The 14,157-nt window shown below is 42.2% G+C and overlaps 2 protein-coding genes across 2 annotated transcripts; both read left to right on the forward strand.

Annotated features, from left to right (window-relative positions):
* The first annotated feature begins 81 nt into the window (after positions 1–81).
* Positions 82–6,129, forward strand: prdm4 (PR domain containing 4). The gene is made up of 12 exons (XM_041964108.1): positions 82–125; positions 457–519; positions 770–885; positions 1,157–1,345; positions 1,555–2,325; positions 2,585–2,734; positions 3,066–3,184; positions 3,269–3,354; positions 3,452–3,579; positions 3,689–4,261; positions 4,809–4,977; positions 5,203–6,129. Exons 3-12 carry the CDS (start codon positions 771–773, stop codon positions 5,558–5,560), a joined length of 2,658 nt encoding a protein of 885 aa, XP_041820042.1. The 5' UTR covers positions 82–125; positions 457–519; position 770; the 3' UTR covers positions 5,561–6,129.
* A 596-nt stretch (positions 6,130–6,725) lies between these two features.
* On the forward strand, positions 6,726–13,439 carry tmem209 (transmembrane protein 209). The gene is made up of 15 exons (XM_041964110.1): positions 6,726–6,767; positions 7,125–7,286; positions 7,450–7,508; positions 7,792–7,923; positions 8,089–8,318; positions 8,832–9,036; positions 9,248–9,423; positions 9,525–9,596; positions 9,701–9,797; positions 10,360–10,485; positions 10,632–10,729; positions 11,148–11,262; positions 11,437–11,534; positions 12,274–12,347; positions 12,559–13,439. Exons 2-15 carry the CDS (start codon positions 7,147–7,149, stop codon positions 12,611–12,613), a joined length of 1,677 nt encoding a protein of 558 aa, XP_041820044.1. The 5' UTR covers positions 6,726–6,767; positions 7,125–7,146; the 3' UTR covers positions 12,614–13,439.
* Positions 13,440–14,157: the final 718 nt, after the last annotated feature.

Raw genomic sequence — 14,157 nt, forward strand, 5'->3', positions numbered from 1 at the left:
GAAGAGTACAGCACAAAAAAACCGACCTGTGATCAGCCAAACAAGCGCCCATCCCACAACGCAAAAGCGCATGCGCAGGAAGGGTAGTATACTGTCATGGCCCCGTTCGCGGAGGCATTGTGTTGGTACGTTGTTTTTTTTCAGGTACCGTCCTCTTTAAATCAGCAGCATTTCTTTAATGAAGCAACACAGAATTGACGCAGTGTATCTGTACTTTTAGCTAGCTGAAACACCTGAGAACCCTCTTTTTTTAACGGTTTACGAAGGTTAATTTAGCAAGGCTAACGTTAGCAGTGTGACAAAAGTGGTTGATGTTTTGCTAACTAGTTGCAAACAAGTCTTTTTAAATGACACGTTTTGTGTCGTTTTAGCACTTTAGGGTAAAGTTGTATCGGAATTGTTATTCTCAGGCTGATGCATTTAGTTGTTGTTCATACTAGGTCTATTATTTCACAGGGAGAGAAATGTAAACCCCTCAGCGGTATACGGTTACTGATGGACATCGGTTGTTAAATTCAGGTAAGCTAACATCGCTTAGACTGGATACGCGCATCGCCTGTGTGTCTGTATAAGCTGAGACTTAGACACGTGTAAAAAAAAGTAAAAAGATGTGCACCAGTCACAAGATACAAGAGCCTAAATCCATGGTTTTATATTGCTAACTGTGTCTAAACAGCAGCCAAAATCCCAAACAGCTAATTGTTTGGATGTTAGTTGCTTTGCTGGCTCTTTGCTCAGTGCCGGTTTAACTCTGATGTTGTGTTTCCAGGATGAACGACATGAACCTGAGTCCTGTGGGCATGGACCAGCTCAGTGTGCCCTCAGTGAGTGCCAGCCACCTGGGTCTGCCCACCTCCCCTACACACAACCCCATTCCCACCCCAGGTATGATAGACACGACCAGCCAGGCCTGTTTGCTCAAGCTGGGAAACACTAGACCAGCTATTAAAAGACTCACATATTCAGTGACAGTTGTAGCATAGCACCATGTGTTATTTCTCTCAAACTAACTGATCATGTTCATATTGGTGCAGAACCCATTTGTTTACTTAAATGATTTGTGCTGCCTTGAATTCTGTGCTGTGGTCTCAGGCTTCAGCCGTTTTCTCTCTGCTCTTGGTTTATTACCTGCTCTTGACTCTTCATTGTGGTTCAGGCATGCCAGTGGCCATCCCCAGCCTGGGTCCATCCCTGGGCTCCCTGCCTTCTGCCCTCTCGCTGATGCTCCCCATGGGTCCACTGAGTGACAGAGGAGTGATGTGCGGCCTGCCAGAGAGGAACTACTCCTTGCCGCCGCCTCCCTACCCCCACCTGGAGAGCAGCTACTTCCGGCACATATTGCCAGGTGGGGTACTGTTTGTGTGGGCCATATTATTGTGGTGTCGATGCTTGTTTAAGTAAATATCCTAAATGCTTTTATTTGAAGGGCAGTCTTCCTTCCATTGCTTTATTAACTTAAATCAATTAAGTTAATTCATCAGTGCTTTCTGCTCGGGATGTTCACTTTAGAATTTTGTTTCTCTAATCAAGTTTTCTCTTTCTTCACTGCTGTAGGTATCCTGTCCTATCTGGCAGACCGTCCACCACCTCAGTACATGCATCCCAGCAGCCTTAACATGGATGGGACCCTGTCTGTGGCCAGCAACAATCCGTCAGGTCTGGACCCCTACAGTGGCCCTGGAGGCCCGCTGGAACAGGGCCTGGTGCCCATGGACTCCAGACAGGTCAGTGGCCAGGGAGACCTCCACCAGACTGGTGCCCATGAACTGGACTCTACAGGGCTGGCCATGGAGTCACGTGTCAGCAGCCCCATGTCCCCTGACCGGATGGGAGAGGAGCTGGCCACCATGGACGGAGTCGGGGTGGTGGCAGTGTCCGACACCCAGCAGCAGCTCGGGGGCGGAAGGCAGCCTCAGCCGCATGAGGGCCTGACCGGGGTGGACTCATCTGGTGGGGTGATGCCCCTCCATGGGCCACCTGTGCTCGAACTACCTGTGGTGATGGAGCCGGGCCATATGGGGGGCCGAGTGGGGAATGCTGGGGGAGGAGGAGCGGGAGGACTCGGGGAGCAACTCCACTCAAACGGGGAGCTGAACTCGGGTGTTGTCAGTGTGGTGCTCACTGGCTCAATGGCCAGCCAGGGCCAGCTGGAGCCAGTGTCGCTCCATGGACACTCTGGGATGGGGCTGGAGGCAGTAAATGTGTCTCCCATTACTGCAGAGGTGTCGCTTGGGCCTGAAAACAACCTGGTGCTGGTCAACTCCACCCTGCAGCTAGAGGATTCTACCTCCAATAAGGAGAACATGGTCACTGCCTACACCATCTGTGAGTGTGTATTTATAATATGTTCTTCAGACATTAAAAAACATACAAATGGATTTTAAAATCAGTCGTTTTGGAACTGGAAATCATATGAAGTATTCTATGTAGAAATTCTATGTAGCTATAAAGCTTTGGAACAAACTATTATTCTGAAAAAATATTTCATTTAAATAAGTAGTTGTTGTAAAAAGCAGCCATAGAATTGAAATGAAATGCACATGGTACACAACAAGCAAGCTTTTGTGCTGTTATTGTCTTCCAGGGTGCACACTGTGTGAGCGCTCATATACCTCAGACTGCCCAGAGCACGGCCCAGTCACCTTCATCTCTGATTCGCCCATCCAAAGCCGGGCTCGCCTCTCTCTGCCACGTCCACTCTGCCTGCGCATCTCTGTGGCTGACGAGCCACTCGGTAAGAGAATAAGCCACCTCAAACAGGGGTCTCTGAGCTTTAGAAAAGGACAGACCTAGGAGGACAGAACTTGAATGACATATCTGGCCATTAGTCTATTTTTTGACTTCTCTGATTTGATGTTGAACCAACCTCCTTGTTGATCAAATTTTTTCATCTGCTCGTTTCATTCATGTGTTATTTGTGGAATTGTGGCATTGTTGGGACACTTTCTGAAAGTCACAGAATCATTAAAATTTGTGCCTTGTGCGAATATTTTAAAAAGATAACATAATTGTTTTGGTTAACCATCGCTTAGATTACTAACAAATTGAGTTTATGCCTGTTTTAGGAGTTTTTGCACGGGATGTCATTCCTCCAAGGACCTGCTTTGGACCAATGGTGGGCCAGCATTGTAGTAATGTGGATCTCTCTGATTGGCCAGAAAAGGACACGCCACAAATATGGAAGGTTAGTGCCGCTTTGGTTTGGCCGTGGGTTGTCACAGTCCGTGCGAAACCATGATAGGTAAATGAGGCTGTTCTTCTATTTCAGATGTACCACAACAACGTGCTGGAATTCTACATTGTGACGACAGACGAGAACGAGTGCAACTGGATGATGTTTGTCCGCAAATCTAGGTGTGATGCTGTTCTAAAACATTGAGTTCTATGTTGCTTCAGTCTAGCCAATATGTTAATAAACAACTCCTCTTTGCTGTGTGTGTTGTGTGTTTAGGACCCGTGAGGAGCAGAACCTGGTGGCTTACCCTGCCAACGGGAAACTGTTCTTTTGTACAACTACAGAGATCCACCCGGACCAGGAGCTGCTCTTCTACTACAGCAGAGACTACTGCAGGCTGATGGGTGAGATGACAGATGATGAAAGATGTTGTTTTGATTTCAAAGATCCATTGCTGACTTGTTTATCGACTACGTGATGTTGAGCATTCCACCATCCTCTGTGTGTCCACAGGTGTTCCTCAGGTGCCTGAGGACCAGATCTGCCATTGTGGCAAAGAGTGCTCCTCTTTCTCTGAGCTCAAGTCTCATCTTAGCAGCCATAACAGTAACCACAGCCATAACCAACCTCCACATAGCCACAGCCCATCACAGCAGGACCACTCTCAGCAGCAACAGCAACAGCAGCAGCCACAGCAGCAGCCACAGCAGCAACAACAGGATACACAACCACAGCAACAGCAACACACTCACCAGGAAGAGAAGCTGACCAATGGGACCTCAAGCTCCTCCTCTTCCCCATGGCCCTGTCACGCCCACAATGCAGGACAAACAAACAGTGATACCAACAGCAGCAGGGGCAGCAGCAATAGAAACTCTAATAATGTTACCTCCAGAGCGAAAGGTCAGGGTCATGTACGGGAGAAGAAATTCAAATGCAGCATGTGTTCCCGGGCTTTTATCACATCCACTAAGCTCAATGTGCACTTCATGGGGCACGTGGGGATGAAACCTCACAAGTGTGAATACTGCAGTAAGGCCTTCAGTGATCCCAGCAACCTCAGGATGCACCTCAAGATTCATACAGGTTTGTGTCCTTTCAGCTTTCATACTAACCACCCAGTTGTTCCTGTGTTTACCCAACAAATCACATACAGCCACATATAAAAACTCATAACTGTAAAAACCCAACTTTGCATGTAGAAAGTTTTTTTTTTCCTAGAAAGACATTATGGACAAATTGCAACAGAGTGTATGCACCTGTAAAGAACATTCAATTTAAAAGCAATGTCACAGCATCGGTGAACACTTTACCCCAAGCTTTTAAAAGGCATAAGTTAAAAATTTTTAGAAATATATTTATTGGCTTTCTAGCAGAGAGTTTAGATGAGAAGTTTGATAACTTCATACCTACATCTGTCCATCAAATATGAAGCTACTACTAGCAGGTGGATTTTGTGACCATTGGGCATAGCCAGGCTAGCAGTTTCCCCGTTTCCAGTCTTTGTGCTAAACTAAGCTAACTGGCAACTGCCTGTAGCTTCACAATGACAGGACTGAAAGGACTCGCATTGAAAAATTTCAAACTTTTTTGCTGTTGAACCTCTGAAACTCATTTTTTCCCCCACTAACAGGTCAGAAGAACTACAGATGCACGGTTTGTGAGAAGTCGTTTACCCAGAAATCTCACGTGGCGTCACACATGCTCATCCACACTGGTGCAGAGAAGCTGAAGTGTGACCTCTGTGACCGGGCATTCATCAGGAAACATGACCTGAAACAACACATGTTCTCTCACACACAGTATGTTACTTATTTATTGTCTTTTAGATCAGTCTACAAAAGAAAACAGTTATTTTATCAGTCAGCAGACTAATGGATTGAGGTCTGTTTTGGACTAATTTTAATGATTTATGTTTCTTTTTCTATCTGCTATAGCGAAAAGAGATCTTGATCTAAATAAGATTATGTGGCTAAATAAAGGTTATATACTGTGTCTCCTCATATTCTTTCCCATTCCCACAACAGTGAACGGCGAATACAGTGCCCAAAATGCAACAAACACTTCCTCAAGACCAACCACCTGAAGAAGCACATGAACTCTCATGAGGGCCGAAGAGACTTTGTCTGCGAGAAATGCCACAAAGCTTTCCTCACCAAATACCACCTCACCCGTCACCTCAAGATATGCAAAGGGCCCAAGACTGAAAGAGCATCCCGTAAGGAGCAGGATGTGGATGAGGAAGAAGACGAAGAGGAGGAAGAAGAGGAGGATGGTAGGGGAAGGGGAGGAGGAGAGAGACTTGTTGACTCAGCCAGCAATGACGACTGTGGTTTAGATGTTGGAGGATATAATTCTGAAAAGTCCCTGTCACCCCCTCATTGACAACACTGTTCCTCTTGAGATGTCTTGGTTATTTATGTTCTACAATACTGACGTTTACCTCTAGTTTTTGCCAAATATCAGTAACTTTGTCAAATTTTCATTGCAACATTTTACATAATCCCAATTTTACAATCTGTATATGTTTAGTCTCACAAGCATATCAGTGCTGCTAAAATAATCTTTGTCAGATTATAAAACAACTGATAAAGATCTGACTGTATTTCTATAAAGCTACTCTGTGTTTTCATTGAACTCAGGCCTGTGTAATATTGGTTGGTGGGATTCATACATAAGCTATCTTTCATTCACTATTCCTTATGTTTTTTCTTTGACTCACTAACACGAGGAGGTACACATTTGTAGTTGCACAGTAAAATTTTCTGATGCCATATTCTTGCATTTTAGTCTTTACAGTATGAAATTGTGCTTCTGTTCTTTATTTATTAAAAGAAAGATTTTGTATTCTTTTTTTTAATTTAAAGTGATTTCTTTGTGAATGGAAGCAAGCCTCTTGAAAACAAGAATGTGAGTGTTGACTTAATGTTAAAGTGTTACTGCTCCATCCTATCTGTTGCATAATGTTTGAATAAATGAACATTTACAGTTTAATGTGCTATGTTAATGTTCAGTTAAAAGCATCAATTACAACTACACTGACTGTGTCATTTCCTTTAACCCATATTGTTTTTTAACTATAATAATCATGGGCTACATCTTACCCACCTGCAGTGCATTCAACACATGATCGCAAAGTGCAAAACCAAATGGAAAAAATAGAGAAAAAGCGCCCCCAGCTGGTCTTGTGAAAATCTCACTACCCCGATACAATTTGCGACTAAAAGTACTGATGACTATGATCATCAAAAAGATTCAAATTATTAAATAATGTGGTCTCATACTGCATTATTAGAACAGTTTTCAGTGGGAAATTCACTAACCCCTTATGCTTTTTATACACAAGACCAACTAACTACCCGGAATAAGAATCTATGCAGGAAAATAATGTTTGTAACACTCCTGCTGTACGGAGCTGTGTGTAGACTTGTTTTTTCTTTTCTTTTTTCTTTTATTTTGATTAAAATTAGAATTAGCAGCTTTGCTCGGGAGGCAATATAGCCCAACGTCTTCTGTGACCGGAAGTACGCGCTATAGTTTCCGGTTAAAATACAAAATATGCAGCGCCGTGGTTGTCATTCACTCTGGCGTGGTATGAATTATCTGTTTTTCTACGCTTTGTATTTGTATGTTGTATCACTTTCGATGTAAATGCTGTATTACTGACTGTACATCAAAATAGAAAAGTGAAGCAATCTTTTACTTGCTAATTCTTCATTGTTTTAAGTGTAAGCTAGCTAACTTTAGCTAACGGTTTAGCTAATAGGTCGGCTAGCCGTAAGTCAGGTACACATGACATGCCTCACAGTCTTATTTGATATCTCGTTAAAGGATAGTGGTGTTCTGTGTGCCACGTGTTAGTAGAGACCGTGAAGGTGTTTTAATCTCGCCTTGAGTGTGAACACGTTGCATGCTTTATCTCACGGTATTTTTCTGTGCTTCTCATCAGCCTGAAGAGTCTTATAAGAATCATGTTGACCCCACCGAAGGAGGGGATGCCCAGTATGATAGACAGGGCGCTGAGGATGAGGAGGGAGGAGCAGGCTCGTCAGGTGGTCCTGGCCTGGGCTGTTCTCAACGTCTCTCTAGCTGGCATGATTTACACTGAGATGTAAGGTTTTGCTGACTTCTGTATTGTCCTGTCTTGCAATAAAAAAAACCAATCATCTGTAATGTAACACTGGTTTACTGTTCCTCCATCTCCCAACTTCCAACTCTCTTCTTCCAGTGTTCAGTGTAATGATATCTGTGTGATTTTTTTACTTTTCTGCTAGGTCAGGGAATTTGCTGAGCCGATACTACAACATCACCTACTGGCCTATCTGGTACATCGGTAAGGTCCCACTGCTCTCTCATTTATCTAAGGATGCCTGCTGGTGTTAAAAAGTTTTTATTACTAGTACAGAAGCACTAGTCAGCATCACATTCAGTGCCTGAGTTGTATTTGCAGTCAGTCTGTTTAGTGGAAATTAATAGTTCATTCATATACAGTCACACTTCCAAATATTTTCACATTAATTGCTTAAAACATCAGAATTGACCGAGTGCCATGGATGTAATATGAAAATATGACAGTCTCCCATGTGTGTCTCCCTCTCTTCTGTCCTCATTTACAGAACTGGTGCTAGCTTCTCTATTTAGCCTCAATGCTCTTTTTGACTTCTGGAAATATTTCAAATACACTATGGCTCCCTCCACCATTGCTGTGTCACCAGAGCAGCATCTCCTCCTCGGTCTGAGAAACACAAGTGAGGCCATGAGAGTGTTTTTGTTTTGTTTTGGTTTTTTTTCCTGCAAATTTGTATTTTTCATTCATTTTGTTTAATCATTAGTACATTTAAGTAAATATACTTAGGTCCTTAATATTGAGTATGAGGCTCACAAGTGTGCTCGTCATTGTCTGCCCCATGTAGGTATTCAGGCTTCTCCGCCCCAAAAGCCAGAAAAAAAGGAGACCCCAGCTCCAGCCCAGTTGTCTCCACTGCAGGGTCAAAGTGTGCTGAGTTTCAGCCCATCACGGCCAGCCACCACCAGCCCCAAGTTCTCCCCCAGCTGTGTACCCGGGTACAGCCCTCCTCTCAGCAACCCATCCACCCCAAACAGTGCGGGTGGGCACTTTTCACCTTCAGTGGCCTTTGGAAAGGTGTGTCCATTATTACGGTTACTATTATCAGGGTCATAGAAAATTAAGGTTTAAGGTTCCAAATAAGAACAACAGAGATGCAATAGAGGTACATTATCGCCACCAACTGTCGCTCTCACAGCACATGAGAATGCCGGTAAGCGGCCCTGCTGGCCAAATCACGTGACCTAGCGAGGCAGCTGGATTGCTACATCACGCTGCCCACCCCTAATATTTAGCAGAGACACTACATCTGTTTTCTCATATGAATTCAGACCACAGAATCACACGTAACACATTTGTCTGTGTCAGACGTGTTCTCACTGACTGGAAATACTGGTGTGTTGCCTGGGTTGGCGTTTATTGTGGAAACAATATTGCCAAATCTCTAACGCTGGACACATTTCTACCATCGCATTGTATATACTGTCATACTGTCCAACCCTACCTCCAAAGATAAAAATAGTTAAGAATGATCAAATGTAATGCACATTTTTACCTCCACAAATCCACATTAAGTTCTTCCATTCTCAGGTGCTGAACTACAGTGCCTCCCCTGGCTCCTCTCCCTACCCCAGCAGCATTGGACCAGCAGAAGGCTCCAGCTTGAGAGCGCGATATCGCACGTCCCCCTCAGTGTTTAACTCCCCTGGAAGCAAGGAGGACTACATGGAGGATCTGAAAAGCCTGGAGAGGTTCCTCCACACAGAGGAGGAGAAGAGTCACCGCAGCCAGTTAGGTAGGAGATGCTAGTGTTTTAGGAACTCCATTGTTAGTATAAAAAAAGCAGGACGTAGACCAAGAGTTTGTTCCGAGAAGTTTTTCTTTAGATGATTTTGTAATTTTCATCTCTATCTGGGTTAATATAGAAAACCCTTTATAAGTGTATAAGTAAGAAGATCGAATTAAACTCTTTAGATGCCATGATAATGAACTGATGCTTTCTACAGGGAGTCCAGAGGCTGTGTCTCCAAACCACAGCCCAACATTTTGGAACTACAACCGCTCAGTGGGAGATTACACCCAGAGCTTGAGGAAGTTCCTGTATCAGCCAGCCTGCCGCTCTCAGGCCCCGTCTGCCCACAAGGATGAGACAGACCTGGGCTCCAAACAGGCTGCAGAGGAGGTCGGTAAATTACCACTGTGTGATTTGTTGTTGTGACCTGATAAAAAATAATGTTTCAATGTGTGATTGGCATGAAACTATATCTCTTTCCTGTGATGAAGGTATGGGCCAGAATCACAACCAGCCGTCCTGTAGTGGACCGCATTGATAGCTGGACGGCCAAGCTTAGAAATGTAAGTGTTCAGACATATTTACAGAACTACATACTCAAAGAAACAATCACCTGATTTTAGTCAGAAAATACATCACAAATCCAATCTATTTTTGTCTTTTTTAGTGGATCAGTGACACCATCTTGGTCCCGCTGGTGAAGGAAATAGACTCTGTCAACAGCCAGCTCAGGAGGATGGGCTGCCCTGAGCTCCAGATCGGAGGTGAACCATTTGCAGAGGGCATGAATTATGGGGAATATGCCTTGTTCTCAAAATGCTGTTGGGTTCAGTGGAAATGCTATAAAGTGCACGTCATACAGGACCAAAGACACTAGAATATTAAGTTATTTCATTTCTTAGAAATACTATGTTTTTCTAAGTACCGTAATACTAAATTAAAGCAATTTGAGGAAAATGTTACATGTGCAAAAAATCTGAAATTCAGAAAAGCTGACTCTTATGGCTTTGATATGTTTTATTTGACAAAAAGTAATGAACTATAACACTTGAACGTCTTAACGAACTTTCATAGTTAAGTTAAAGATAAATATTTTCATGTTAGAGCAGATTTTTTTTGTGTGTTTTGTAATTTTCTCAGAAATGAAAATACCAGATAAATACAATGCACAGCAAGACAGCAGTTTCAGTAGCCAAGTGAATAACAACCATTTCCAGTTCAATGAAAAAACTTACTCTGAAAAATTTAAATTACTGTATTCGTTACTGTAATTTCAATGTACTCTCCTAAATTTGGGGTCTTAATTTTCTCTCCGTCATCCGCCAGAGGCCAGCATAAGCAGTCTGAAACAGGCAGCGGTGATGAAAGCCTCATCTATCCCCACTATGAACTCCATTGTTCAGTATCTGGACATCACTCCCAACCAGGAATATCTGGTAGACCGCATAAAGGGTAGGTTCATCAGTACAGTACGTGTATGCCTGATGTGATGGTGTGCAACTATAGACTATCTGTGTGAGGGTGGGGAAAAAAAAACACATTCGTAATCTCTTATACATGTATATTTATCATGTGCTTTATCATGTGCATTCTGTCAGAGCTGGCCCACAGCGGCTGCATGAGCTCCTTTCGCTGGAATAGTGGTGGTGATCTGAAGAACAGGAAGTGGGACACGGACCTCCCCACTGACTGTGCTGTGAGTCTACACATATGCACACTAAACTATTGGTCAACCAGTTACCATCACTGAACAGGTTTAAATCAATGTTTGATCCATAATTTAGTTAGGGCTGCATTGATCCCAAACTGATGTTGTAAGATACCTTGATTTACCCCACGTAAAAAAATTTAACATTTAATCTAGTTAATTTTTGATATTTTTTCTTAACGACTAAATAATTAGTCGAGCGACTGAACCATTCCATTAATTTGATGTTTTCATGAATTTTCATAGAGGTCTCAGTACTTCTGTCTTGAATATGCAGAATTATGTTTTATTTAAGTGTTGCTGCTTCTTTGAGTCTTTCAACTGCAGAATCTTTGCTGCAAGCATAACATAGTAAGAGTCTCCTCATCAGAACATCAAATACTTGATACTTTTCCTGTCTTTCTAGGTCCTCATGCATGTGTTTTGTACATACTTGGACTCCAGACTGCCCCCACACCCAAAGTACCCCGACGGGAAGACTTTCACTTCTCAGCACTTCAGCCACACCCCAGACAAACCTGGTATACACACACACATGCACGCATAGAGAGGAAGAATAATAAAATGCTAGTTATTTCCACTGTATGCATCTCATTCTTGAAACACAGCACATACTTTCGTCATATATTACGTGATACTTCACTTCTTCATGGTGTTTCAGTTCCTGTGTGCCTTTTTTGTATTAACTCTCATAGATGTTACCAAGGAGAGCCTTTTCTGTGTCCACCAAAGCAGCACCACTCCCCCTCACTACCAACTCATCTACCAGGGACATATCTACAGTCTACCCAAGGTGACAGCAAAAGGCAGTTTTTCAGGCTCTCACAAAACAGCTTGTGCTCATATTTTGCCCCTACCAGCTTGAAATCAAATCTTAAGAGAAGCCTGTCTTTTGGTTTTCTTATTTTGTTCCCTCCAAGATGTGCCATTTGTACTACAGGACTCCCTGAGGTGGCACTGTTAATCAAACAAATGATAAACTAATTTTTAATATCTCCTTTTAAAGATTGAACTTGCTTATGAAATGCAGAACCTTGTATAAATCTACATCTGCACAGTACAGATTTTTCAACAAAACTAACAAAACATTTGAGAAATAAATCTTTTTCATCATCCTATAAGCTTGTTAATGTTTTTGTTCTTGAGGTAGAGATCCTTGACTAAGATTTTATGCTTTTTGGCCAGAGATAAAATTGAATGAATTTATTTATTTCTTTGCTCCTAAGGCTGGGTCCAACCTATCCTTTGATTGCTCCCCTCGATTAAGAGTTCATTTTAAATGAGAAAATCTCACTTTTTTAGCGGATTCACTGTACCTGGTCTTGTTATACCCGTATGAAGCATAGAGAGCTTTGTAACTAGTAGTCTTCTTTGTACAAGTCATCCCCACGTATGTGACAAACATCCCAGAGAAAAGCCAGTAAACTCGGGGCATCAGAACAGACGCCTCATTCATAAACAGTTCAGAACGTCTCCCTCCACTGTAACATATTCATTGCAATAACATGAACCCATCTTGATTTCTGTTACAGGGCAGGAACAACCTGTTCCACACAATCCTCATGTTCCTCTATGTCATTAAGACCAAGGAGTCAGGGATGCTGGGGTAAGTACTTCCACCTAAAACCCTATCAAAACCTTGCTAGGTCCAATAATTGACTCAAGTATGTGCCGTTTCAAGGCATAATGAAATATTGATTCATTTTCAGCAAAAAGGTCATACAGCAAAGTGTAGATTGCATTTTGATTGAAAATGATTGGTTTGACCTTGCTTGCCTTCTGTAGGATAATTAAATTGCTTTTCATACTTTCTTCAGGAGAGTAAATCTTGGCCTCTCTGGAGTGAACATCTTGTGGATATTTGAAGACTGATGTATCGTCTTTAATAACCAACAAGAAGCTACAAGTGGATTTTTTTTTCCTCCCACAATACTGTGTGGCTACACTGGTAGGCATACCACCTCAGCTTAAAGACTGCTCTTTCAGGGGCACAGCGGAAAATCAGCACTTCACTTCGACAGACAACAAATGAATATTTTTGGACAGTTTTGACATACAAATTGGCAACACCCTGTTAGAAATCGTCATTTAAGTATGTGACACCACAGTGTGCTTATGATACAATGCAGAGTTGTATTTTTTAACATTGTTGCGTTTTCTGATTTTGTATTTTTAGAATGTACCAGCATGGCAGCCTTGTAAATAATATACCTCAGATTTGTCTGGTGGATGGTTAAGTGCTCAGACCCATTTTGCTTGAATGCAAATATAGTATGTGTGGACTTGACTTTTGTTTCCTTTTCTGGTATGCTGTTTTTTCGTTGTTCCTGTAGTTAAATGAATGTCTGCTGCAGTAGGGATGCTCCTGACATGCTTGAAGTCAACCACAGAAGTTGGACATATGAAAACGGAAGCAATATACAATTCAGACCTGAAGTATTCTGCAGTTACAAAGCTTCCCAGCAGGCTGCAATGCAAAACATAACTATGTAAACTGTAAATTCTTTTGATATGTGATGGAGAACAAACTGTTTATTCTGAAGGTAGTGTCTTTTTACAAATATGACCTAAATGCCAATTAGCCTGATTGCTTGCGCCAGCCTTTAGTTACATTTCAGACTTTCTACGTTTGCTTGTTTTTGAGTAATGCCATTTTACAAATGACTCATGAGAGTGGAAAATAAAATTGAGATATGAAAAACAATACAGTTGAAGCTTGTTAATTTCCCTCCACTTGCTGGCACTTGGTAATTTTTTGACTGTTGTAGGCATCCACTTGGTGGCAATGTCGTTCATTTTTATGATTTGACCTTACTCTTGGTCCCATTATCTCATGACACACTGCATATCCACCGCATGAGCACTGTAATGTGATGCAACGTCTTGTGCAGTAACGTCACTAGTGAATGACTTGATTCTGACTGATAATTTCAAGTATCATTAAAATAGTTTGTGTCAGCATGGGTTGAGTACAAACTGTTCTGTGTTGCAGCAGCATGCCCTTCGTAATGTAATATAAGTGATTAAGTGCATCCTGGTACTATTAATCTTTGTACATGAGACTGAGAATTAATCAATCTTCAGAAAATGACTGTCAAGGTTTAAAAAACCATGTAGAAATGTTGTACGTGATTGAACAAGCAGCATTATCTGGCATAAATCGCCTTTGTTTTGTAGTTTAGTGTCGTCCTCTTTTGTTGCAAACTTCATTTCCCATAATACATTTCACTAGTTAGCTTTTCCTGTTGGGAAATGTAGTCTATTAGTGGATTAGGCCTGGTTTCTCCCTAAATGAAAGGCATATGTCTGCGGTTTTATTGTTTTCCCCATGTCGACTAACGTTTTGTAAAATGTCAGTCATGTGCACATCATTGTTATTGAAGGTGTCCTGTGGAGGAAATTCCTGAGATACTTAG

The sequence above is a fragment of the Chelmon rostratus genome, chromosome 22 (assembly GCF_017976325.1).
Source record: "Chelmon rostratus isolate fCheRos1 chromosome 22, fCheRos1.pri, whole genome shotgun sequence".
NCBI lineage: Eukaryota > Metazoa > Chordata > Actinopteri > Chaetodontiformes > Chaetodontidae > Chelmon > Chelmon rostratus.

Coding starts and splice junctions, on each gene's coding strand:
- prdm4 (XM_041964108.1), top strand. CDS start 771: ATGAACGACATGAACCTGAGTCCTGTGGGCATGGACCAGCTCAGTGTG. Junction 886..1,156: donor CAACCCCATTCCCACCCCAG/GTATGATAGACA, acceptor ATTGTGGTTCAG/GCATGCCAGTGGCCATCCCC. Junction 3,355..3,451: donor ATGTTTGTCCGCAAATCTAG/GTGTGATGCTGT, acceptor TTGTGTGTTTAG/GACCCGTGAGGAGCAGAACC.
- tmem209 (XM_041964110.1), top strand. CDS start 7,147: ATGTTGACCCCACCGAAGGAGGGGATGCCCAGTATGATAGACAGGGCG. Junction 10,486..10,631: donor TCTGGTAGACCGCATAAAGG/GTAGGTTCATCA, acceptor GCATTCTGTCAG/AGCTGGCCCACAGCGGCTGC. Junction 12,348..12,558: donor AAGGAGTCAGGGATGCTGGG/GTAAGTACTTCC, acceptor TACTTTCTTCAG/GAGAGTAAATCTTGGCCTCT.